We start from the raw sequence: 27316 nt of genomic DNA on the forward strand, positions 1-27316 counted from the left end.
TGGTGAATCAGAGGGTGATTCAGCAGCAAAACCTAAGGCTGAGAAGTGCCCAGGGGAGGGGAGGTGGGGAAGCACTGTAATTATGTGCGTGGTGTGGAGGTGCCACAGGAGCTGGGTCACTCCCTGTGACGTCTGTCCGGCTGTGGTCGAAAAGTTGACTGCAGGAGGAGCTCAGTCTGTGTGCTGGGATGCAGGAATGGATGAATCCTTGGAGGTGGCAGAACCCTGGGTACAAAGCTGCACCTCCAGAGTTTCCACATGATGGTTATAAAGCTACTTCAGTTCTTGAAAAACACCGTTGTTAGGTCGCTTGGTCCCAACAGCCCTCTTGGAGGGGATGCAGTGGCCTCTCACCTCCTGCTGGGGAGCAGCGGGGCTGCTGCCTGCCGCCTCTGGGCGGGGGTTTGTTGCCCTCTGCTCCTGGGGGCAGCTTTTCCTCCCCACCTCGTGGAGATGCACGGGCACTGCTGCCATCCTGGGGCTGTGTGCCTGGAGGCGCTGCCCTGCCCTGGGCTGCTGTGCATTCTTACTGGTGCTGTGAATGTAGAGGGAAGGCGGAGGGGAACCTTTCGCTGACACTGTTTGGAAGAAGAAGCCCCGTGGTGCTTGCGCATGGGTCCTGCAGCCCAGGCTGCTCGGTGCCTTGGCAGTGAGTTGAGCAGCCTGTCCTGCTCCTGCTGCGGCACAAACAAAAACTTCTACTGATTTCAGTGGCAGAATCCTATTTCTGGAACACAGCGCTTGCTGCTTGGCCCAGCCACCCCTTTTCCCTCCCGGTGAAGTCAGAGTGTTGCACTGTAGCATCACAGGCGTTCCTGCAGCGATGGGCTGCGACTTCACAGGCGTGGGCAGCAGCGCCTGGGACAGTGACTCTGCCTCAGCTCTGAAGGGCACGCGGGGCCTGGGACTCTCCCAACAAACCCTCATCCTGCGGGGACCAGAGCCACAGGGCAGAGCCCCAGCGCCGTGCAGCCCAGCTGCTGTCTGCAGCCCTGTCACGTCGCGGTGCTACTGCCTGCTGTATCGATAACTTGATGGTGGGGCAGGGGTGGGGGTAGAGAAATGCTTTTGCTCTGAGGAAGGCTGTGGGTGTTGTCTGCTTGGCAGAGGGTGCCTGCTGTACTCGCTCCCTGCTCGCAGCGTGAGCAATCTGGCTTTGCGCGGCCGTGAAGCGCTGCAGTGCTGTGAGGAATGCCGCGTGGAGGCACGGTCGTGTTGCAGCTTGTTGGCGTGCATAAATGGGGTTATTAATATCTGGAGCATGGATCCTCCTTTGGAGGGTGAATATGAAGGGTGAAAGTGCTCATTTAGACACAGTATTTCAGTGAAAAACAAAACATAAGTCATCTGAAGGCTGATTTTTAATGAGCAGAATGAGGGGGAGGGGTTGTTTGCAAGACCTTAACATTACACACGCACATACAAATATCCTGTTGCTCTCCCCGTACCCCCAATGCAAATCTGCATGCAGAAGCTTCACGGCTTGCCACGGGCTGCGAGGAGCTGCGGTGCTGTCCCTGCTGTGTGTTGCCCGGCAGCCGGTGGCACAGATGAGGCGCGGAGATGTGGGGCAGCTGGTGCTGGAGATGCTGTGCTGCGCAGGGAGCCAGGGCCATCCCTGCTCCTTGGCTGAAGCTGCGAGTACCAATGGCTGGGTGAATCCCGTCTCGAGCCTCGCTCGGTTTGCTGCTAATTTTGCTTTATTGCATCAATTTAAATCCGAATGATTCTTCTGAAAGCAGTGGGAGTGATGTTTTGTGTGACTGCCAAGAGGAGTGCTGCTCTACTGAGCCCTAAGGAGGAGGGGTGAACCAATATCTGGGTGTGATGCAACAGAATTTGAGTGATGTGAGTGACGTGCGAATTCCCATGAGTGCCAAAGCTCTGATATCTGAGATAGTGGTGCTAGGAAGCGTGCAGCTCAAAGTTCAGTTGCTCGCTGCTTTTCTCTGACTCCCCAAAGAGCAACGGGCCGGGATTAAACACCAGAGGGAACCTTAAGAGCTCTGCAAACTGGGCTCCCCGGTCACCTGTGATTCTGTCCCGTGGAGATTCTGTGTGTGGGGTTGGTTGGTTGGCTGGTTGGTGTTTTTCAATAAGCTCAGCAGTCCCTGTGAAATTGCTCTTTAAACAGAGTTTTCTCCAGGTTGTGCAAAGCATTCAGCACAAAAAGAAGCAGCAGTCGGTGCTGAGGTTCTGTCTTCGTTTGCACAATCTTCAGGCTGAGTTAATTTTACCAAAAATTCCTCCCAGAGCTAACGAGTCCCATGCTTGGGAAACACTGTCACTTTGGAGCAGAAAATGGGGTTCATCATCAAAAAGTAACGGTGGCTTTGATCTTTTCCTTACATTCGCTACAAACCCATCTGTGGAGGGTTTTGCTTTTGCATTAAGAAGAATTCGATAGTGAAAGCTACCAGAAAACCCCTGAAATGAAATCACAGTCACTGTGTGTAGAAGCTTCACTGTGGGCTATTCTGCTTCTGCACAAAGTGCAGTCATCTCTGACCTGGCTCTATGTGCAATGTGTTGCTCATGGGAAATGCTCCCTCATGTGGGGTGGGAGGTGGAGAAGGTGTTGGCGCGGTATTTGAATACTTCAGTGGAGCACTCCTTGTCTGGCACACATACTGACTCGCGCCCAAGGGTGAGCAGGTGAAGTGAACTAACCCCAGACTGTGCTGTTTGTAGTATTTCCTGCTGGATACACCGAAATCTGCAAAACTATATAAAATCCCTGGTAATGTTTTGCATGTACTTGTGCAATGGCAAGTATTGTTCAACTCACAGGCTACGGGACGTGAAGGGGCCTTGCCAGGTGCCTGGCCTGGGTGCTCTCAGCTGCCCTGGCCCTGAGCGCCTGGTGGGTGCTGGGATGGGATCCGAGCTGGGCACAGTGGTGCCAGTGGGAGTTCTGCTCTTGTCTCAGAGCACCCCTGTGCTCTGAGCTCTTGGGACAGTTCTCAAAGCTGAGAATCTCTGAGAACTGGGAAATTTTGCACCAGGAGCGAGGGTTGCACTGAATGCTTACCTGTTATTCCGTGCTTTGTGATTCCTCTCTGGCCAAAGTTCTCCCTGAGCTGAGACTGGAAAGTGTTTGCCTGTAAGCACGGATCCTTACTATCTCTCTTCCTTTTCTGGGATACCGTTGGGAATGTGTTTTCTGATCATCTGGTGCTTTCTTGTGCAAAATTTGTTACTAAAACTCGTTGGTGTGATGTGGAGCCAAACAACTGGCTTTTTATTTTAGGAACTTGAACTCAGTATTGGTTTCATGAAGCCTTTTTTTGGCTGGGATTTGATGTGTAAGAAGTATTTTTCTCTCAATCGAAAGCTGTTCCTCAACATTTTGGTTTTATGTAGGCCTACTTGGAAGTGTTTTCATGACGTGATGGTCTCACTCCAGCTCATAGCTGATAAAAGCTGACCAGAATCGCAACACCCCAATTGGTGCTAATGGGTTTAGTTGTCCAAATTAATAGGAAGGCCAGCAAAGAGTCTGGGCAGAGAGCTGACATGTTGTGCACCCCTGCAGGTGACCCCTCTAGCTCAGGGCTCGGGTGGTGGGAGCCTGGCAGGGCAGCATGGAGGTGCTGGCAGTGCTTCTGTCCGTGCCGCATCTGCTCTTGAGCTTCCCTGGCTGTTAATCCAGTACTTTGTGGTCCACAAATATTAATTGCCGTTAAAAATAATTAAACAAATATTTACCTAATATCTGATCACAAGCAGTTTATAAATATGCGTATTTTTAAACCATGATTTCTCAGCTTCTGTAATAATATTTATAGTCTTAAAGAGACCCTTCTTTTTCCAGAAGAACCGACTCCTCATAAAACCAACAGCCCACCCTCTGGAGCTGCATACGCTCATGATGTCTTGGACTGTGGCCTCAAGCCATGCCCCCTGCCTTTTCCTAGCCTTTCTGCAGATCCCATGGGCAGATATGGACAGCCAGATAGCATAGGGACAGCACCTACACACCCTGCCAACGCCGCAGGGGCCTCTGCTCCGAGTCCTAGGATTGAAATTACTTCATATCCTGAACTGATTAATTCAGGGGGTCCCTTCCGCAGCAGAGACACAGATGTTCTTTTGGTAGAACATCAGTCAAACTCAGCTACCGCTAGCCCAAGGGTTACCCTGCCTGTCCCTGGCTTTGAGGGCTACAGAGAACCACTGTGTCTGAGCCCAGCTAGTAGCGGCTCTTCTGCAAGTTTCATTTCAGAGACAAATTTATCTCCTTGCACATCACCATGTGTTTCACCAAATAATGGTCCTAGTGATGACCTTTGTCCGCAGTTTCAAAACATCCATACTCATTATTCTCCTAGAACCTCTCCAATAATGTCACCACGAACAAGCATCACGGAGGAAACCTGCTTGGGACAACATTCACCATCACCACGTCCCAACTCAAGGTCTTCATCACCAGGTGCAAAACGGAGGTACTCTTGCACTCAGCAGCCTTCCACTTCTCCACGACAGTCAAGGACCCCCTCTCCACAATCCTCTCCGCGCATCCCCCTGACGGAAGACAGCTCTACGGTTACTTACACGCAGTTGTCCAGCGCTCCTCTTTCCATGGATGCTATGAACAGCCTTCCTACAGATCCTTCCTGTGGTGTTCCCACGAAAATTTGGAAAACCAGCCCTGACCCTTCATCAATGCCTTCCCACAAAAACAGCATTCCGTGCCACGTCTTTCAGACCGTTGACTTCCACGGGCCCTGCGAGCAGGAGGACAGGAGAAACTCAGCGCCAGAATCGATTTTGTTGGTTCCTCCATCCTGGACAAAGCAACTGATGCCAGCAATACCTATCTGCAGGTAAGTAATGCTTCTCGTGGTTGTGGGTTCTCAGATGGTGGGATGCCCTCTCCTGTGCATGGTGATCCCTCAGGAGTGTTTCCATGGGCAGACCCTGCAGCAAAGCAGAGCTGCGTGCTTAGGGACAGCACAGGTTAATGGGAGCCCAATCCATTGTGATTCTGAGAGATGAAAAATATGGGTTTGGAAGAAACATCATAGAAGTGATTTGTCGGTACCGCACCATGCAAAAAATTCACATCAGTTTGCCTAACTGTATAAAAAGTAGATCCTGACAGCCTTTGGCAGAGGCTGAATGCTCTCATTATATCCTGCTACTTTTAATTCAGCAGATGTCTCACAAATTCCCATCAAGAATGAAAATCAGTATCAAATAGAGTGTGCTGCTCCAAGTAAGGCCAAACATTCCTTCAACCCCAAGTGACATGTTGGTTGTTAATTTATTAATTGCCATTTAACCAAAGTCTCAGTCACTGCACATTAGCTCCCTCCATTGCTGGTACTGGTGCACCCAGCTGCGCCCTGTTCACTGCATATCTGCCAGAATGGCGGTTTCCAAATTTGTGACTCCAATTCCAGTAACAGGTGGCATCCCATTGGCCCTGCCATCCCTTGCATTACGAAGGTTGTCTCCATGCTGGCGCTGTCCTGTGCTGCTCCAGACCTGCCAAACACAAACTGTAAATGGAAGAACGCAGGCCGTGACTTTCTGTGGCTTGTTACATCAGTCCCAGCAGGAGTTTATACTCACAGAGTAAGAAATGGTTAAAATCTAGCGTGAGCTCTAATTATACATTTCTTTGTATTCATCTCACATGACAAACTCTCGTGTATTTTGGTAACAGGAAAACTAGTATTGGGTTTTATTATTTGTGGATATCGTAAAATGTTATTATTTTACACAACTGGTAAGTAGTAGTAAATGGAGGTAATGATTCACAGTGTATGCTACCTGTGAATGAAGTTCAAGATGTACAGCAAAAGCTTGATAAGAAAGGGAGATGTTTAAAATAATGCAACTGCTACAGATATCTCAAAGAACAGGGCATTGCCTTGCTTCTGCCAGGAGATGGACCCACGGAAACTATTGTGTTCATTCTGAATTTCAGCCAAGTTTGTAATTGGACACAAGCAGGACAGCGCACTATCCTAGAATTTGATAAGAAACTCCTGAACGTGTTAGAGGAAGCAGCCCTGGTGGGGTTTTTGGAGGACAAATGTGTCAGGGCTTTGACAAGTAAAGTGCTGAAAGCTTGAGCTTGCCTGTCTCTCTGTGCCCAGCTTGCCCGTCCAGTCGCTCCCGCCCCTCGAGTGGCCGCTCTCCAGCCAGTCTGGCTCCTACGAGCTGCGCATCGAGGTGCAGCCCAAGCCCCACCACCGCGCGCACTACGAGACCGAGGGGAGCAGAGGGGCTGTCAAGGCCCCGACTGGAGGCCATCCTGTCGTCCAGGTAAGGGACTGGAGAGCAAATGCATGGAGAAAAACGGGCCGGCTTATGGTGGAAAGTTGTGCCGGGGGCTGACCCAGAAACGAGGATCTTGTGGCTCTGGGTGTGACTGTAGATGTGCATGAAATACCTGAAGTTGGATGGTGGCGAGTTTCTGGAAGTTTGGAAAGTTGATTTGGACTGGCTTATGAAAACTCAGGAACTGAACAAAAATATTTGCTTCTTTATCTGGGCTAAACATTAAAAGTCCTGTGATCCAGCTCTGTCATGAGATGTCCAGATGCCCTAAATTCCAAATGAGCCCATTTTGCCTCGCAAACAGGCTCTCTGTTGGTTAGGGTGTTTTGAGATGCTCAAGACGTAAAGATATCGTGCCTGGCTTTCAAGCTCAGTGCCCAACCAAGCTGAGATTTAAAATAAATAGCAGATTATGTTAGATCTGCAGTACCGTGTCCTCCTAGCAGCAGTGGATGAGGGTTTCAGAGCCTTGATGCCCTGGGTTCCTGCGGAACAAGTTCCCATGAAATGTAGGTCAGAGACTTGGTACGCTTGTTTCAGTCTAGTGCCTGCTTTGTACGTAACTTACTGATAGCTTTGCTCATCATCTGCGGTAACTTGCTGCCTCCTTTTTGTCCTGGATATGTGACACCCATAGGAAATGGTACTAGCTGTAGTTGTGGCATGATAAGGAGATAGGAAGGCGTCAGACTTACATAGCAATGGGAATGAGTTGAAGAAAAAGTTTGGCCTCCATAAAGCTGTGGCTACAGAGAGGATGTGCTGACCAGCTTTGTAACTGTACAGAGAAAGAAAGAATGAGTTTAAGCAGGAGCTCCCTCTTGAATTGGACTGATTTCTGTACAGTAGTAAAATTTTCTATCTCTGAGATTTTGCTTGTAGTGCTATAAAGAGTCTGGTTCTGGTCCTGCCTATGGTTGTGAGAAGGGAATTCGTGCTGCTGAAATCAGCAAACCAAATCCAGGCTGACAGGGATGAGGGTAACCAAATTTGGCCCTCAGCTGATGAGCTGATCCAGGAAGGGCGGCTTCTTCACCGTGCAAATTCCGTGGTAAAGAAATGGCTGAGTAGCTGGATTGTAGCCATTTGGGGCCACATCAGGCTTTTCACTCATTTCCTCCTAATTTCAGACAGTATCGTTCAGGAAGGAAAGCCAGGCTTTTGGTCGGGGTTGCGAAGTATTGGTGCGATAGTGCTGGTAACGATGCTTGGCAGCTGTCCAGCTCAGCCGCAGCTACAGCTTTCAATAAGCAAAGTTGGGGTGCATCCTACAGCTGTTCCATCACATTCATGACTTGCTGCAGAGAGCCCAGGCCAGGAAAATGCTGAGGTTTGTGCTCAGTTTTAGGCATGTGATCAATACTAGTAATTTCACTGGGTTGATTTGTGCTTAACTTCAAACATATGTTAAATATTACCCTGCAGGCTCAGCCCCTTTTAAAATCAAGCCATAAATTGTTAAATCAATGAATGTGTTTACTTGGTTGAGCTAGACGTGTGTGTGTAAACTGGATACTTAAGGGTACAGCATGATACAAATAGCAATCACATTTGCCATAACTTAATGGATGTGATTCTTTTTAACTTACAAAGCTGACAAACTCATAACCCACTGTGGTGTGTTGGCAGCTCCATGGATGGGTGAACTGTGTATGCAATCAGCACTTGGTCATTTCTCAGTCGCTTACAAATAGCAGGTGTATCATTTACCTTCTCTAGATGTTCCTAACCTCGGGATGTTTATTGCAGTGAATGAGTTTCTTGTCACATGGTTAAATACAAGTGCTTTGTTTGCTTCCTGTAATCAATATCTATCAAAGAGGGATTTATATTTTCTGTTGGAGACAGGAACTGATATTCCTAGTTTTATCATAATTTGCCATCAAGCTTAAGGATCCTAAACTGTAAAATCAAAGATCCCTATTAAAGGCTCCCAAGCAGATGTGCCTCCACACAGCTGTGCCTGCATATGGGGGAAATATGGACAGTTTTTTTTTATGAAGGTTTATTATAAACCTGGAAGTATTTGTTGGATCTCTGTTCACTTGAACATAACAGAGTTCATATGGGTACAGAGCAGTGAGATAGTTGCACCTGTGCGGTTTATGACATCTGAAACTCATGAAGGCCAGTGAAATCCAAAGCTTTCATGTCATAAGTCATTTGGCTTCAAGGCTTTTTTTCTTCTTTCCCCTCAGTGCATTTTAACTTTTGTGTTCCTGTCAGATTCCAATATTACAGCCACAGACAAAATGAAACAGAAGAGATTTCTAGCACTGTGGAAAGTGCACATGAGTTTCAGGCAACTGATTGCAAGGAAATTGAATTACATTGCTTTTCAACAAGCTGTGTCTGCTTTCAGTCCCAGAGCAGAAACACGATGTTTGCCTGGGGATGACAGGGCCGTGCTCCGCGGGTTTCAGGCCTTGCACTGGGGACTGGGTGCACTTTCAAAGTGTCAGAACTGAGCACACCAGCCACTCTTGGGTTGGTTGGTTTTTTTTTTTTTTGAGCACTCAGAACCCTCCACACCAACTGTCTTGAATCCAGTGCTGCTGCTTAAACTTTTGGATTTAAACACTGAGAAGCTGAACGTGCCCTGAGTGGGGAGCCCCACCAGAGTGGTGGTATTTATAGAAAGAGTGAACATCCCATTCATGTTACTGCATTTTACAACCACTTTTGATAAACTGCTATTCCTCTATTTTGATTACCTTTTCTAAAATATAATATTTAATTTTTTTCTAATTTCTGGTTAAATTAACCCTTTGTTCGACTCATTATCCAGCTGAGCCTTCTGGAGGAAGAAATATGGGCTAGTTTTTGCAACTTGGTGTTGGTCTGCAATATTTATTTTTTGAAAACTAATTTTGCATGCAAGTTTCTTCTTTTGGTGCTCTGAAGCTACAAACCAGCAGATCTCATATCCTCCAGGCCTTATCTTGTGGTTTATCTTTCTGATGCTGCTTCCTCCTCTTCACATGTCTAGCCCCGAGAGTTTGTGCTCTGCACCAGTTGTGCACTCCAACTTTGGCGGGTGAAGAGTCTGATTAATCAAAATGACAAGTTAGGTGGGCCACGCAGAAGAGGCCATTTGCTTTGTTTACCTGGGGAAGGAAGAGAGAAGGCATTATTCCCATATAATGTTTACAACATCTAACTTCAGAGATCACCTAGAGACATGGAGAAGTGAAGGCTTCCAGTTCAGTTCTGAATCACTCTTTGAAGGAAACTACAGCTTGCTATCAACTACAGTGAAACTTTGAGCCTTTTAGGGGTGTAAGTTGAATGCCAACGTTTTGCTACTCTGTGTGTCCTCTAGCTGTCACATCACTGAGAACAGCAAGGAAATCCGGAGTAGCAGGGACAGAGCAGAAGTTTGCACACACATACCTTCTTGCAGGCCCATCCAGTTGCTGAGACAGCAGAGGAGACATGATTGTTTTCCTTCTTTCCAACTCTTTCACTGAAGTTTAGAGACAGTTGCTTCTTTGTACCCAACCGCTCACATCAAGGCTTAGAAATGGGTGTGTTTCTCCTATTGCACATGGGAAAAAAGGCAGTAAGAACCTCTCTGCTTCAGGGAGACAGATTTTCAATTCTTCAGCAAAGATGGTGATGAAAAGAAATGACCTATTTGATAAGAAAGGCTGGGTATGAATGAGCTTCACTCCATGGTCAGGAAGTGTCTCTGGTCCCTTAAAAGCCATACAAATTTAGAAAGCTCAGCGGTTCTGTTTTTGTCCTATTGCTTTGCATGAAGCCAGACTATTTCATGACAGAACTGAAGTTATACATAATTGTATGATATTTCAGGGAGTTCTAAGTAGAGCCCTCGTCTTTCCTTCAGGGCAAGAGAAAGAGAAAGAAAGGGAAAGGAAAAGCTTTAAAGGAAGATGAGCAATCGATTTATGCAAGTGATTATCCACAATTTCTGGAGAGTTGTATCTGTGCTTGATTCATTAGAAATAGTTGCATTCTGAAATACTCAGGGTACTTGTTGGTGGTTAGTGCTAGATAAAGGCGTGCTTTATCGCTGCGTTCACCTAAAGCAGTTGAGAGCAGTGACAAAGGGCATCAGTTTTTATTGTGCATCTGCCATGGTCTATAGAGAGGCCGAGGCATATTATTTTGTTAAGAAACTGTTTGAGAAACTTGTTTCTAAGGTTTTTTTTTTTCCCAGCTGCCCATATGTTTTGGACTTAGCTTGCTGTAAGCAGTCCCTGGGGAAGCTGTGTTTTACACAGCTCTTCAGCGCAGTAGTTTGTAGTAATTTTCTCAAAGGAGTGTGCCTAACTCTGACATTTTGTTTTTATTGCCATCTTAGCAAAGCCTTCCCCTGATAAATTGCTTCTCTAATTTATCTTTACAAAAGGCTCAAATCTTTCTGAATGAAAACAAGCACAGAAGCAGACAGTAACTTCTTTGCATCTCTCACTTAGTTTCTTGTACTCTTCCCGCATTATTAATTAAATTTTTCGTCCACAAACCTATCATTTTCCACTGCTTGTGTCAGGTAATTCAGTCAATTCAGCACAGCCTGAGACTGTAATTTGCAAAAGCAGCCAACTACACTTGCTGCTGGGGCTCTGATTTTTAAAGGCTGTGCCTGGTTCACCATGTGCAGCCTGACCCGTACGGACGGCCATGGCCACAGCCAGCTTGGGTTGGGCCCGCTTGGTGTTCAGGGGCACTGGGATCCCTTGCAGAGAGCAGCCCTGGTGGTTCATCTGTGAGGCCAGCGTCAGAGGACAGAGGCTGGGACCATGCTCTCACCTTGAAGCAGCATCTCAGTGGTGTGGGTGCTTCACCAGGAAGTGGCAGCCTCACACTTGGCCCTGCTCTGCTGCAGACCCTGGCGGCATCGCGCGCGTTCCCCAGGCGGCTTTCTTCTGCCTCCCACATGGGCGGAGGGGTGGGCTCCCTGCAACTGCTTCCTCTGCTGCTAAGTGTTGGGGTCAGGGCTGAGTTGAAGGCAGTCAGTTAAACTGAGCAACGAGGCTGAGAGAGAGGAGAGAGCAGGGGGTCTGTGCTTCAGGCCGGAGCACCTGGGCCACCTCCTTCCCCTGTTTCCTCCTTGGAGCAGGAGAAACCTCAGGCGGTCTGACACTGGAGCCCTGCCTGCTGCCAATACCCTGGGATCACCTGGGAGCTGTAGTTATTTAAAGCTGGTCAGGTCCTCAGACTCCTCTGTTCTCGGCACAGAGAACATCAAAAGCTGTTGGCGGTTCCTCTGACGGAGCCTCCAGCTGGGCGAACTGGGCACGAGGCCTTCAGCTGCAGGGATCTCCACGTGGGCCTTGTTTCAGAAGCCGAGGGGAGGGGTAACCCTGGTACAAGCTTTCATCCCACTGCCACCATTACATCTTCAGTATGGGTTACCAAGCGCTGAGCTTTGCGCAGTGCCGCGGTGCCACATGGGCCTACAGCGTGGCAGTGCCAGCATAGCAGTGGCACAGTGGCACAGCATGCCTTCCCCTGGGTGGTCACTTTTAAAACTGTGGTGAATTTCACTGCCTCTTTATTTATTTATTAAAAAGAAGCAGTAATTGTGAAGTTGTTAATGGAACACACAGGAGCTGCTTTACAATAACAAACGTATGTTCACTTTCCTTTTATATTTGAATTTTGCCGTATGTGTTTTCTTGTGGTTTCCAAGTCAAAGAAGACTTTGTTTTCTAGCCTAGGCTTCCCGTGGGGCTCTGGCTTGTAAATATGTGTGACTTCCAACAGTCAACTAATTGTTTTGCTGATTAGTGAAACCAGAACCTTTGATGGAAACTCAAAACCGAATCACGGCTTGATATTGTAATTCACCCTCTCACAAGCAGGGCTGGATGGCTTCTGTGCTGGCAGTGCATGGCAGCGGCTGAGTTTGGCCCTCTCTGCCTGTCCCCCTGTTCAGGGAAGGGGAAGTCAGAGGTCTGGAATGAAGCTGGGTACTTGCACTTCCGTAGCATTTGGCCTCTGTGGGCTGTGCTGGGCGCGTGCAGCGAAGCTGGCTCGTGCTGTGCCATGCTTCTGTGCTGCTCTCGTTGCCTTTACTTCCTTTTTGTAGCAAGGGGAAGCCTCACACAGGCTCCTGGCTGCTGTTGGACCTTGGGGATTCTGCTCCAGCTCACAGTGTATGACACATTGTCTGCGTGTTTCATGCCTAATTTACCTGCAGGATTACTGAGCTTGTTTGCAGAAGTGTGGCGATTGTACGTGCCTTTTGAGTGCTGAGCTGTTGGTTCATGCATCCATTTACTGTGGTTACATGTGCTATTGCAGGGATTGATGTGCAATTCTGAGAATGCAGACCTTGGTTTCAGATAAGTCTGGGAAATTCTCTTCAAAATGAATATCCCATCAAATGCAAGGGTGGATGAGTTGGTACCCCTCACACTGTCCTGGTACATTCTGGTAGCATGACTGTACCTTGGGATCTATCTGAAAGTTCACTGGAGCCAATGAGGAAATGAAAGTTCTAGATAAATTGGAGGTAAGGCAGGAAAACATGGATGAGCCTGAAATTGGCTTTTGTTAAGATGTGGAACTGGACTAAATAATAGGGAATATCAAATGTGGTACCTACTAAACCAAAATTACAGGAAGAGCTGACTCATGCATTTGCTAACACTAATGCAAGAAGAGAACTGCTTGATAACATTGAGGATGATTAGCTACTGAGAAAACTTACCAGAATATGAACTACATTCTCTGTTGCTTAAGCTCAGTAAGCTGAGTCTGTTTGTCCCAGGGAAAGGGATGCTGTCCCTCATGCAGAGGTGACATGCTGAGTGAGGGGTAGTGAAACTGAGGCGCAGAGAGGCAACAACTTGTGCATGTTACAGAGTGTGGCCGGTGTCAAGACAGTGAAGAACTAAAGCCTGCTTGGACCCTCAGTTGCTTCCTCCTGCCTTCTCTGCCCTGGACCTCCATTTTAACCCCTGGTAAAAGCAAATAAGCCCAGTTAGATACTGGGAGCCTGCTTGTCTACTGCTTGTCATTTATGGTGAGGAGCAGCACAAATGAGATTCAGTCCTTGGAAATTTCTTTATGGTTTGCATTCTTTTGCTATGTCCCAAGTACATCCAATTGAATTGAAATGTGACAAGTTCCAACTTTATTGCCTAATGTCAGCTCTAATGGAAGCAGACGGGCAAGCTGCTGCATGGTGTGGTGTCTGGAGGAGGTCTTTTGTTAATTACTGACAGCTATTGATATGGTGCTCTCCCTGAGACAATACGCTTTTCCATCTTGGTCAGAATATTGTTGAATAAAGACTCCCCTTAAAAAAAATCTTTGGAAGTGTTGTAGCCAGAGAGTTTTAATGACGGGAATTAATGATCAAATCCAAAACACAAAGTTCTTTCAACCGGGAAACGAACTGACCAGGCACTGCAGAAATGCTGTGGCAAGCAGGGACTGTTCAGACAAGCACATCTTCCTCTGCTCTGCTGCAGGTTGTCCTATGACACTTGCTGGCATGGAAGGCAGCCTCCAGGCAGATGAAGTCTGAGCAGGGGAATCATTGGTGGAGTCAGAGCCCTCGGGGCACAGTCTTAGCTCTGCAGCCTCTGGCTGCGTCAGGAGGAAGGTGGGAGTTGGGGCGGCGGGGGCTCCTTCCTCAGTCAGCCAGCGCCGAGCCCGCATGCTGCCCTGTGTGTGCTGAGGGGCAAGCCTGGGAGTGCTTTCTTATCTTCTCTTGTACAGCAGGAAAAGGGAAGCATTAGGAGGAAGCGATTTCTCACGCGGCTTTCTATTTGCTTCTAATTAAGCGTTGCCGGTTGAGCTGTTTTCCCGCTTTTCACCAACGCCTGATGGTGGCCCCTCTGAATCACCACGGCCACACACATGCACACCCCTTTCAGAGGGAAGCTGAAATGACTTCCACGAGCAGATAGCAAGTAGTATGCAGCAGTTAATAGACTGGGCCTTGTGTTACAGTGAGCTGAAACAAGCAGAAGAGCTGATTCATTTCAAACAAATTAATTCACTAGACTTGATGTCCTTATTCCCCAGTTTTATATTCTTCTCCTGGCAGTAGCTTGTGTTGTCTAGACAGGAAGATGTGCAAAATCATCTTTAAAGATGCGTAGCTTTATATCCACCAGGGGAGAAAGACCTCAATTCTTGACAAGCAAAGCTCTGTTGGGATGAGTGGGAAGCAAATTATTCCCTTCTACTCTCGAAGGCCATCAGTGTCTGTATCACGCAGGTCCTCAAAAGGCTCTCCAGAGGTGCCTTTAAGACTTGCAGATGCTCCTGCTGCTGTCTGGCAAAGCCCGCCGCTGTTTGCGTGCTGACCAGGTAGTTGCCTTGCAGATGTGCAACTTAAGTCCTGAAGAATGAAAAAGGCAAATACAGAAACTTTCAATACTAGCAGAAACCAAGATCTTGTAGCTGATGAGAGGAGTTAGTGCTAATTGCAGAGAGGCTGGCAACCCACGCAGCAAGGCACAGCGTGGCAGGGGTGATTTCTCACTGTGCTTACTGCCTGTAGGGCCTGGCAAGTCACTGCTCCTCACTGCCTTGGCTTTCCTATTTAAGCATAGTTATCTCCCTGTCTGCTCTTCCTACTTCTTGATAATAACATAGTTTTATATAAACTGCAGTAATATTCAATATTAGCAATATTGAATATTAGCATTGAATATATAGCAATATTCACAAATCTGAGTTCCAAAGGTTTCTCTGAATTCCCTCTTTGTATGCATATGTTGTATCTGTGGCTAACCACTTACAGAATCTTATGAGGAATTCACCTTTCCGACTGCCGTCAGTGTATCCTTCAATCCCAGATAGTGTAACTGAGCAGTGCTGCAGGCTTTGCTTTGCAAAGAGATTTGCTATTTACGCGGTGCTGCAAAGGTGAACCTGTGTTTTTAAATCACCGCAGCCAGAGGTTATGCAGACTGTGCAGCTGTGGGGTTTGATTCATCAGAACACTGTGAGTTAGGGACTGATTTAGACTTGAGTTTCAAACTTGCTCTGTAAGCGTTATGTATTCACGTCTGCCCTCTCAGTTTATAAGAAGACCCGAGTTTTGAAATAATTCAGGAAAAATAATGCCTTATCTCGTGTGCCTAATGTGCACTCTCAGTGGCTGCGGTTGCCAGTGCTATCTCAGGAACTGTGTTCGGGTGGGTGACTGGGCTGCCCATACACAGCTGCTGATGGCACATCTGCTTGTGTTTTGGATGCAGAATTGTGTGTGCCATTCTGAAATGGCAGCTAACTACCCCTTCTCCCAAATTTGACTGCTATTGATCTGTGGATGGAGTGCAGAATGAATGAATTTTGCTTATGCAGAGGTGAGCTGATGATTTTAATCATGCCACAAATTTCCATTTTGTTTAGAAATCCTATCGTAACAGCAAGAACCGAACAAGAAAAGTCTCCTTGTTTTCTGAATGATGTTATTTGTTTATCTGCCGAAGTGCTTTGCATTTCCTCAGGTCACAGACCAGCCCATGTCTGGCTATGTTAATATTATTAGAGTTATGCAAAAGTAAAGTTTAAGAAAAATCTTTCAACTGAAAGAAATGGGATCTTAAAATCCCAAAATAGAGTATGGAAAGGTACACATCATGTCTGGCTTCTCTTTCCCCTTGTGGCAAATGTGACTCAAAGGAGTTGGTTTTTTTCCAACTCGATCTGTATACAGTTTGGGGGAGTTTTATTGTGAATAGCTCACCTTATAATACACAAACATATTTCCTTCCAGAGTTCTCTATTCATAAATCTTTCTCAATTCTCACTCTCTTGAAACTGAATTCTACGTCTTTCTTTTTTTTTTTTCCTTTTTTTTTTTTTTTCATCACTGCAAGAAGTGAGAAAAGCAGTAAGGAAGCACCTTGGTGCAGGGCTGGTCCTCTGCTCTCACCCCTGGTGTGCTCCCACTTCGCCTGAGCAGCAGCGAAGCGTTGCACCCTGCCCTTGGGCAGCTGCAGCTCTGCAGTGCCAGCTGTGCTCTGCCCTTCTGAGAGATGGGCAAAAGAGTGGGACTAGAAAATCTGAGACATTAGAGGATCTTGGTTGTTGCTAAGGGATGAAAAATGAATCTCAGAGTTACTGTTTAGAAGTCTTCACTTCTTCATAAGGTTCTTTGAGAGTCTCTTTTGCCCCCTCTTCGTGCCACCAAAGAGAAGGTCAGCTTTCTGCCAAATTGCGAAGTAGCTGCCTAGCATAGAGGAGGTGAGTGTCTGTGCAGACCGACAGCTTCATGCAGCTCAGTTTTGAGGAAAGATGTGCCTGAAACAAAACTTTAATGTCTTCTTTCATTCTAGTTCACAATGCATTTCTGTGTATGAAAATGGCAGCACAAAATATCAATTCCTTCCTGTTCCTGTGAAGAAGGTTTAGCATCCCTATTGTCCTGTTACGGATGGAGAGAGGTTATATGGCACGACCAGAGCAATGCAGTAACTTAGTGGCAAAGCTGGGTGTAAAACTCTGACTTTGAAGTGCCTGCGGCAGTCCTGTGAGCCTGTTTTGTTCCTAAGTCATCCTGATGTGGTCTTGTCATATGAGTGGCAGATGGAAATGCTTGTGCTAAATGATCACCAGTATAATCCTTTAAAATGTAAAATATAGGCAGTTAAGATAAGGACACATTTTTAAATTAGGATGCTTAACACTTTTATATATCTTTTTTTCATTGTATTTGCTTGATATAATGCTATTTTGATTTACAGTGATGTCATCCCAAAGCATTGCCATGGTGCCATGATGTATGAAGTAATTACCTTACTTTCTTCCACTGATCAAACAATTTATTTAAAATCTGGTCCTGTGAAGGACGAGGTCTTTTACTGTGTGCTTTATTGCTCTCGTCCCTCAGGTGACACAAACGTTGCCATATGAACAGACAATCAGCTCCTCTTTTTTTAAGCATGTATGCATTTGGACAGGTGTACACCTACATACATATGTGTTATTAGAAGCCCAAGAATAATTTTACGTTGGGAACGTGCTCTATACATGAGCAAAACCACCGCTTACAATTAATTTTCTAGGTGGCCAGTATTAAAACCCGTGAATGGAGCCAGTTCTGCTACAGCTGCTACTGACTGTGCTCACTTGGGACAAATTTTCCTTTGTAATTTATTACCTGCTTTCCTCTGTTCCAGTCTCCCAGTGATAACTCTGGGGTTTTGCTTGGCCAGTTCATAGGCGGAGCAAATGCTGCATTGTTGTTGCTGTAGCCACCCTCCAGCCCAAGGCGTCCTCTCATCATCCTAGCTGGGTCCACAAAGAATTGTGCTGTCAGGCAAGATGATAACTGTGCTCAGTACTTAAAAAACTCCTCTCTTCTCCCTCTCCCCTTATAAAGACAAGATGGCTTTTTGTCATACAATGGCTTTTTGCTGAAGGCCTGGAAATCCTGGATTTTGAAAGTACCGTGCTTAGGCTGCATTTCAGTATTGCTCCTGGAGGATCTGGGCTTAGTGGGCCTCCTCGTGGGTAAACAGGGGATGATTTGCACACTCAGGTCTGTTCCTCATAGACCTGTCATCCAGACCTCTGTTGCTTTTAGTCTTCTTTTTGCCTCACTCTGCCTATTTCTGAACCTTCTCATGGCTGCCATCATATTTACCACATTCTAGGCAATGCTGCTCCTCCAGTACCAACAACCCTTGTCCTTGGAGCCCAGCTCTGCTCCTCCTCTGCCTCACTGCCAACTGGCACGTTGTTGCAGAGCCTCAGACCCTAAATTCCCTCCTAACAACTTAGCAAAGCGCTTGTGTGGGTGAGTTATTGTAGATGTCTGAGCTGCATCTGGGCTGGGTTCTGAGGTTCTTCCATGCGCAACCTGTGCTTAAGGTCTGTTGGCTTCAATGGAGCCTGGGGTTGTAAGGTCTCTGGGGCACGGACATCATCTTTGTGTGCTTTGCAAGTATGTGCTGGATGAGTAATGGTAGCTTAGCAGTGTGAGTGTCGCTTTACATTTGCCATACTGAAGGAAGGTTGCCAGGATCACATTGATGCTGCATGTGGTCCCCTTCCGGGGGGGAATTAATCCTTCTATGCAAAGATACCTCCTGCTGACTGGTGAAAAGAAAAAAAAAAAAAAAGGAAAAAAAAAGGCTTGGCCATGATTACCATTAGCTTAATCTTCCTTTTTTTGTGTTCTTCTAGTACTATTTGCTTTGCATGGCTTCATTAAGCTTTTGTATGTGGACGGAATAATTGAAAACAAATTTAGTGTGTCTCAGACTATAACGTTCCCTTTCAGCTAGATCACTAGCTATGTGGTAGATAAATGTCTGTTTTTCATTTTTGGTTATGTGAGAAATTTAGAATGATTTGATTTGTAATTTTGAATGTTAATAAAGAAGAAGATATTTCTTTGTCTTCTTGCTTATGGAGAAATTCTGGCTTTGTTGCTTCTCTTGCAGCAAATACTGTTTAGGAACATGTCATTTATTATAGAAGGGTCTGTTTATGTCTTTGAACTGTAGAGGGCCTTACCTCTAAGGTCAACGAAGTCCTCCTTGTGTCACAAAACAAAAAGACCCTCTCTACCTGTACAGATAATATTTAGTGTAAGGCAAGAGAAGTGGCTGAAGGTGAACCAGCAACTAGGGGAAGGATGAGTTTCAATGAGCTCAAGTTTCGATGAGTTTCAGTGTGGGCACATAAGTGAGTTTGGGAGATCAAGAATATATTTCCTTTTAAGACTATATAAGAATTTTGCAGACAGGGAGCTTTGTAGGGTGGAGATGTAGATGTTAAAAGGGAACATCCTCCCTTGTGGAAGAGGCTGATGAGCAGAAGATGCAATGCCGTGAGCAAACAGTGTGTGTGAGCACAGTGAGGCAGTGGGTATGCTTCAGCAGCGGTGACAGTGACCTGAAAGACAAGCCGCGTTCCTGGCGGCCATGCAGAATTTTATGAGCACAGCTTTCAGGCTCTTGTTCATCACTGGCAAAAATGCATAGCTAATAGTGATGACTAATTTGGAAAATACAATGTTTTGTAGATGAGAATTTATCAAATAGTGTTATTGTGCTCTTTGTAGCTGTTGTAATTTCCATGGAAATAAATAGGAGACATTACTTTTGGAGCGTCTTACTTTCCGATCTCCGTATCTGTGAGCATCTCTGTACATCTGCTTCGTTTCCTGAAATGATGGTGTTGCAAGCTCTGTGTGTGATAACGGATCTTTAATGTCTTGCCAGCTTCACGGTTACATGGAGAACAAACCCTTGGGTCTTCAGATCTTCATTGGGACAGCAGACGAACGGATACTGAAACCTCATGCTTTCTATCAAGTCCATCGCATTACAGGAAAAACTGTCACCACCACCAGCTATGAAAAAATTATTGGCAACACCAAAGTTTTAGAGATCCCACTGGAGCCCAAAAACAACATGAAAGCAACGTAAGCATATTTCTTTTTATTAGAAAAGTTGTGGATGTTAAGTTCCTCCTCCTGCGGAGAGCAGGCACTTAAACGGATAAAGATGTCTGCTGTGGAAGGACGCCCCTTTCCAAAGCATTTGGATGATACATGAATGTAAGGCCCTTTTTACGAAGGTTTGAACAAACAGTTACAAGTACCTGGGAGAAAGCTGCTCAAAAAGTTATCATTCAGCAGCTAAGCACACACGTGTTTTTGCTGTTCGCCACAGTTGCTGCAGTAACTAAATGGCAATTGCCTATTGTATCCAAAGTCAGAATGGTTCGGTATGGCGCTGAGGAAAATGAGACTCAGCTCTCAAGTCCTTACGCTGCAGGGATGCGAACAAGGAGCCGTAGACAGAGGAGGAAAAACATACATTTCATTTTACAACGGTTAATGGAATAGAAAACATCTCTCCTGAATTCAGCCAAGTGCTCTGGCCATGAAATTGCACTCCCTGTTGTAATAGGTTACCAGAAAAGCAAGTACAGGCACATCTTTTCTGTATTATTCCTTCGTTTTATGGAGGCAGAGGGATGAAGTGGGCACCAGTCTGAAACTTCAGGCTTGAATGTGTGCCAGACAGCATTAGAGTGATTGCTCTGCAGAGGGAAGAGCTGTATCTCCATCCTTCAGAGGATACTGACAAACTTGGCAGAGAAGCTTTGTTTTTAAGCCCCCCTGCGTCACTGCAAAATCCACATTCTTTCTTTATATACATATATATATATTTTTTTTAAATAGAATATATACCTAATTTCTCTCTTTCCTCCAAGCCTCCCCTTCCTTCTGCACCCAAAGAAGTAAATAAAAGCCCACATCTCAAATTTAAGCAGCCAAGTGCTAAATGGAACACGATTGTCTCTTCCTAACGAGTAACCCTGGAATAATAAACCCCTGCACATAAGCAAGAGTGAGGGGTAGGAAACAGAGTTGAGTTTGTCTTCCCAAAATGTGATTTTCATTCATATGGAATGCGTGGTATCTTTCAGATGGATACAAAAACTTGTTGGCAGTGCCTGTTAATACCAGCACTCGCTGCACCCACTGCGAACTATCACTGAGCTAGAGAACTCAGATCTTGTAACTGTGTTTTGGCACTTCCTCTTGCCTGGGCTCTGCTATAAGCAGGCAAGTTTGCTAGGCTACACAAGGCTCAATAGAAGTCAGCCTGCACATAAACACACAATGTTCAGCAACCCTCATTGCCCCCTCCCGCTCCTGACAGCCTCTCTTTGTGCAGGGCTGTGGTGAATGGGAGCAGGGAAATTGTTTCTTTTTTTACCGGGTTGTGCCTGCTCTAAACAGCCTGTATGTTTGGCAGCATTGACTGCGCGGGGATTTTGAAGCTGAGGAATGCGGACATCGAGCTGCGTAAGGGCGAGACTGACATCGGCAGGAAGAACACCCGCGTCCGGCTTGTCTTCCGCGTGCACATCCCTGAGTCCAGCGGCCGCATCATCTCTCTGCAGGCAGCATCAAACCCCATTGAATGCTGTAAGTACCTCGTGAGATCTGCTGGGAACCAGCATGGATGTGTGGATGGGGCTGTATATGCGCCCTGCTGGTTGTGCAGGAGTGTGCACACTCTCAGGAGTGGTCTTCTTTATAGTGAAGATGCAGCCAGAACTTGTTATCTGCAAGCTGGTGGTTGGAGGCTTTGAATCCAGACCTGGGTTGGATCCCAGCTCTGTGACGGGAACACAGATGAAATGGAGAGCAGGTTGGGTTTTGAGGCTTGGGCCCATCCTGGTTGTTGTCTTTTCTAAGTGATTGTGCTGCTGAGGTGTGTGCCGCTCAGTAGGCTGCAGTTGAAGCAGGGAAAGCCCAGGTTATTCTGGTATTCCCCTGAGAGACAGAAGAAAACTCACAGTTTTGATTTCTTGGGGCATATTCTGTAAGTGTGTAAGCTGAGAAACCTGCACCTCTCACTTGTTTTAATGTACTGGATCCTGAGAAAGAGAGGCCTCCACTGAGGTGCCCCCAGGGTCACAGTCATTTCTGGAAGGGCTCCACCCACTCTGCTGGTTTACATGCATCCTGTGATGCTTTTTGTTGGTAAATGGTGTCTTTTCTGAGGTTTGGGGATTTCACAAATACAAAATGAACAGTTTTCCTCTTCCTTTGCTGAATGACTCACCCCTTTAGCAGAACCTGTCTTGCCATAATGTTAAGAAAGTCATTGAAGAGTTTCTTATGTGCATTTTATGTATTTATTGAGATGCAGGCATAAATAACAGCTACTTATAACAGGAGGGGAGACAACTTTGGATGGAAAATCAAGACTAATTGTAACCAGTGAATCATTGAAAAAAAAAAAACAACAAACCAGTAGAAATGAATTTTAAAAAGCAAGGCTAAGGAGATAATGATGAATGCGTACATTCTCCTGGCAATTTTTACGAGAGGATACCAACTGTCAGAGTGTTTAACCATCAGAGCGAAGTTTCTGGGCACCATGGTGGGAGTGGAGAGCGGTGAGAGTAACTACAACCTGTCTCCAGAGGAAACAGGATTCTCTATGTGAGCAAATGCCTGAAATGATAGTGGCCCCAGGTGTGTCCCTGCTGAAACAAGGGCCCACTTACTAGAGGAAACATTCAGTAAACTGCACATTCTGTGGCAGGAAAGGGATTGCAGTGAAGGATCACCTGGTTTCTTCCTCAGTTTCTTTTCCAAGTGAAAATAGCCTATTTTTACCTGTAACGGGGAGCTGCTCAGGTGGGGAAGCTCTGGGTGTAGCTTGTATGTTGGCTGTGCAAACAAACAGCACAGGTCCAGGTGGATGGTCCCCAGGTTGTGTGTGAGCTGACCAATCGCACCCCAGTTATTCCAATTCTCCTATCAGAAAAACAAACATCACTTTCACAAAGAGTGAGCTGGGCAGTTCTAAGACCCTTCCACGATTACACACTGTATTTGTGCCCATCACTGATGAGCATTCAAGCAGAAATCTAGTCATGGTTTACAGAATAAGATCACATTTTCAGAATCATATGTGCACACCTAATTTGCCTGTGCAGTGACTATTTGCAGCTTGTTTAAGATGTCTAGGCATTTATTCTGAGATGTGCTTACTTAGATGAGTCCTAGAGGCATAAAAAAGCCAAGAGTGAAAATAATAGTTCAAGTGGCCTATTTATAAGTTTATTATATTAAAATTGGATGTAAGAAATGTTAGTTGCATGGGCAGACAAGAAAGCCTGTATGAGAAACATGTTTTCCTGAACTCGTGGAAATAGAGTGTAAAGTGATCTGGAGAAGTAAGCCTCTTCCATTTAGAGTGTGTGTTACATATTTACAGGGTTTTGCATTTAAGTAGCACTTCCTGATCGCAGCCCAGTTCTGGGAAGATGGTTAAAAACATGAGGTGGTTCAGCCAGCACTACTAATGCAGGCTAAATCACACTAGAGATGACAATCGAAGTTTCTCGCAGCCTGCTCACGTCGCAGTGCTCAGATAAGCTCAGGCAACCTGACAAGCTGTGGGATAGCAGGAGCGCGCTGGGGCTCCAAGGTGTTTCCTGCTTGCATCCCGGTTTCCTCCTTTCTGTGCTGCTGGGATTCTCTTTTTCACCACTGTTTGCTTTTCATTTTTTTGACACGGCCACGTGGGAGCCCTTCTCCCCACGGCCTCTCCTGGAACATCTCTTCTGTCTGGTAGCTGTTAATGATGTCTCACCGGGAAAGCCTCAGTAAGTAGCAGCTTTAGGATAGATAACTGCTGTTTCCCCAGCAGTGGGGTTCCCTGGAGAGCGCTGTTGCTACCAACAGAACATCTGAGTGCTCTCCTCAGCAGAAGCCAGTCCCGGCTAAAAACTCCCACCGGTGTCAGCAGATCATTAGCTGCAATGAAGCAAGAACTGTGAAGTATCTGCTTTTCTAGGGGGCAGTTTGGTTCTGCCTCATCTGTGTCACATTCAGCACTTGACAGGTTTTAGGAGGGGATTTCAGAGGTTCAAAGAACCATCCGGAGCGAGTTCCTCCCCAGGCAGCTGTGTGGGAGGAACACAGAGGTGCTATGTTGTTAAATGATCAGTTATGCCTCGAAATGGATCTCAGATCCAGACATGCCTGCACATTCAGCAGCTTGCGGAGGTCTTATCCTTTTGCCTGTTGATTTGCTCTGAAGCAAATCTGCCTCTAAGGAGGCAAAGGCATCTGAAAGTCCTCTGATAATTGTAACAGGCTGTCACTTAGGTAGGAATATAAAAGATGCTGTCTTGGAGGTGTGGCACTGGAAGGGTGAGAAAAATCTCTTCTGATCATTGCTCCACACTGACCTCAAATCTGAGTCTAAGCGTAAGTCCTAATCTCTGAAAGTATTGAGAATATAATTAGAACTAAGTGCTTCTCAGTTACAGTCCTTTGCTGCCAAAATACAGTATTGTCATCATCACCACAGCGTGTCTGAGATCAGAGCAGCTATCCCAGAGCTGCGAACACACAGCTGCTGCTGTCACGCAGGGGGGTGAAATCTCAGCCATGAAGTGTCCTGCAGTTAACTTGGCTCTTCATGTGCAACAAGGCAGGCCGTGAATTGTCCCTGGAGGATTTTGGTGTTTGCAGACCTGGTTGTTATTTCAAACCATTCCAACAATATCTGTAATATCAGTTCTGTTTGTTTCCTTTGATGTGCTGCTCGCTACGAGCTGAAGCTCGGTTCTCAGTGAGTGGTTGATGACTGGAGAAGTGGGGAAGTGGGGAAGGAGCAGCATCGAAGGCATTTCAGAGCAGCCACAAAACACCTGTGAGAGGCTGCCTGGTTTACTTCACACTGCTGACGATGGAAAATTGCTTAATGCAGATGTCTGTGAGATGTGAATATAAGGGTAGGAGTCCTGCTCACACTGTCACAGATTTTGTTCTAGTGGATCATGGTCAAAGCTTCCCAGAGTGTCTTGCAGTTCTTGTTTCATATAATCCGTGTCTGCTGAAGCTAGGCTGTGCTCACAAATCCCTTAAAATGCAAATGATGACACTTGGCACAAGAGAGAGAAAAATTCTAAAACCTTGTTCTTATAATAGATATTCCACGGTGGTAAAAACAAAACAAACAAAACTTTTTACTGAAGAACAGTGTGTCCATCTAAGGAATTTAAAATAGTTTCTATTATTGACAGTATTTTGTTCCACTAAATCGGGTCAAATATCTTATTTCCCTTCAATCAATTTCCCTGGAAGTTTCCTTTATTTTTCTCTCCTTCTAGTAGATTTTCCCATATTAGACAATCTGAGCCTATGATATTTGACACGTTAATAACTCCAGAGGAAAGAGCTAGTCATTTGAAAGAATGTTGTCCTGGCAAAGCAGTGAGTGCTTTTCCTCGGCCGTGAGTTGTGCTGGTTGGAATACAATGGCAGGCAAGAAGAAGCCCTGCTTTACTGAGATTAAAAAGTAGAAGCAAATGGTCTCTTTGCACCTGAGAGCTACTCATCTGCAATTTTAACCAGAAATGTGATTGTTATGAGAGTAGCATGGTTTCCAGTTGAACTAAGGGAATTTCCCCCTTTCATTTCAACTTCAAGGCAGTCATGCAGTTTGCCATAATGCAGCTCATGCAAAAACTGGTGCTTTTCCTAAAGAGAAAGTTGTCTCACTCCTAAAGCACAGAATTTAAAAGTTAGTTCTGGCATCTCTTGCTACTTTCAATGTGCAACCAGAAGATTTTAGTCTGGAAAATCTGAGTCAGAAGGAGAATGCCCACCCTTTTTGCAGGCTGCAAGCCTTGCTGCAGTGGTGAACTCCTGTTTACTTTATGTCTTTGCAGTACTGCTGCTGGTAAAAGCGACCCAGCCTATCATGCAGACCATGGATTTCTGAGCATAATTTAAGCTCAGCAGATCTCCTCCACAAGGGATTAAAGGGAAATGCTGTGCATACCCGCAGAGATGATCGACAGAGTAGTGAACCGAGGCCATGGTTTTCCTGTCATTAATCACATGCTGGTTTGTTGAGCTGGCTGCAGTTCATAGAAAGTATCATAGTTATCTGACACTGCTGCCATCAGTGCTTGTCGCTCCTTCTTCACAAGGGCATCATAAAATAAATTATGTGCAGAGAAGGAGGTGGAGAAAAGTTCTCTATTCTTGGTGCTTTTTTTTCTTGGATGGCTCTGTACAAACTGCTATTAAGTCTTGCTGGTAACAAGTTGGAAACTGTTGTCATCCCATACTGGGTTATTTTGCTAGCATTTAGATCACATTTCAAGGCTTTGCATCACAATGGTTGGAAGTTTGCTTTATTTACTTGGTTCTCACTTAAGCTTTCTGCTACCTCATGCTCTTACCAGGAGGTAAATCCTCCCACCTTGCTGTCCTTGGTCCTCTCCCAGCTCCCACAGTGCAGCTCCCCAGCCTTCACCTCTCTGCCCACCCAGAGAGCTCAGGGGGCTTCAGTGTGTGATGAATGGGATGAAAGTCTCTCAGGGCATTAATGCATTGAATAAGCAGAGGGCACAGGAGTGCTGCTCCTATCAATCCTCTCACAGGCAAGCAGTTTGCAATAAATAAACACAGTGTGACAGGAGGAAAGAGATATTTACTTTGGCTCATTAAGGTTTGCACTGAGGTGGAAGAATTAATCCCACAACAAATTATGCCGCTGCTAAGGCACTGCTGTTGCTTCTAGGGTTTAGGATTTTTTTTTAGCATCGGACAGGCAGCTCTCCTTGCCCTTCTTGAACCCAACAGGAACCAGTGGCTTGAGCCAGGAGCCTCTGGGGGTTTGAAAAGTCGTGTTGGGGTTGGTGTGAAGGCTTCCAGCAAGTTGGGGTGAGCTGGGGCTGCCTGGGATGTGGTGGGAGCAGGAGGTCCCAAAGAGAGACCTGGACATTTGGCCTGGGGCAACTGCTGTGCTGGGGGTGCAGGTCCAGAGTCCTTCTCTTTTAATATCTAGATTTTAGTTTACTTGGCTTGTGATGACAGTTAGAGGTAATTAGAGGTAATGCTAGCTTTGTCCTCACTGAGCTGTGGGTGGTCCTCAGTCCTGCTCCTTTTGATCACTTAGGGTAAGATCCCTTCTGAACTGTGCTCAGTTATAGGATCAGATACAGGGACAATGGGACAGTTTAAGTTTTGGATCCAGTGTTGCTGCAGGTGTCAGCAAGATAGCATGGAGCAGCTATTCTTTGGCCACTACTACACAGAAATTTGCATGGAAGCCTTCAGCCACTCTGCAGAATAAGGCACTGAGAAGCTGCATTGATAGAAAGAGGCTATGGAGTGCCTGCCCTGCAAGCAATCGTCAGATCTGCGCTGCTCTGTGCAGAGTTCACAAGCCTGTTCCTCCCAAGAGGCAAATCACATCGGTGTTTTTGCTTTGCCTACATTCCCTGATCCAGCCCTTGCTCTCACTGCACATGCAGAAGAGAGATTGCCTAGACAATTCCTCTCTGGAGGCTGTTAAGATACATTTAGCTTCAGTTAAGACTCCTCATAAAACAAGTCAGCATTTGGGCAAGACAAGGCAGCACCTGGAAACTCTCCAAGCCGGTGGAAGGAAACACGACGCTCAGGCAGGACTAGTGCTGCTTGTCCAGGGGATGCATGTGGGAGCTGTGCTGATGGGGAGATAGAGGGGTTCTCAGGCAGAGCTGAGATTCCCTAAGGAGCACGTATGAGTAACGGTTT

General features: G+C 46.1%; 1 protein-coding gene across 8 annotated transcripts in view; it reads left to right on the plus strand.

Moving 5' to 3' along the window:
• NFATC2 (nuclear factor of activated T-cells 2) overlaps positions 1 to 27316 on the plus strand; it is a 102244-nt gene that overhangs the window by 22875 nt on the left and 52053 nt on the right. For 4 of the 8 annotated variants that reach the window (XM_021416261.1, XM_021416260.1, XM_021416258.1 and 1 more), the window contains 4 exons: positions 3815 to 4826; positions 6108 to 6276; positions 19461 to 19663; positions 21009 to 21181. In XM_021416261.1, coding sequence (XP_021271936.1) covers positions 3815 to 4826; positions 6108 to 6276; positions 19461 to 19663; positions 21009 to 21181 — 1557 coding nt within the window. The remainder of the gene's footprint in view (positions 1 to 3814; positions 4827 to 6107; positions 6277 to 19460; positions 19664 to 21008; positions 21182 to 27316) is intronic. The other 4 variants (XM_021416264.1, XM_021416265.1, XM_021416259.1 and 1 more) reach the window with 2 other exon arrangements.

Source organism: Numida meleagris, chromosome 19 (assembly GCF_002078875.1).
Source record: "Numida meleagris isolate 19003 breed g44 Domestic line chromosome 19, NumMel1.0, whole genome shotgun sequence".
NCBI lineage: Eukaryota > Metazoa > Chordata > Aves > Galliformes > Numididae > Numida > Numida meleagris.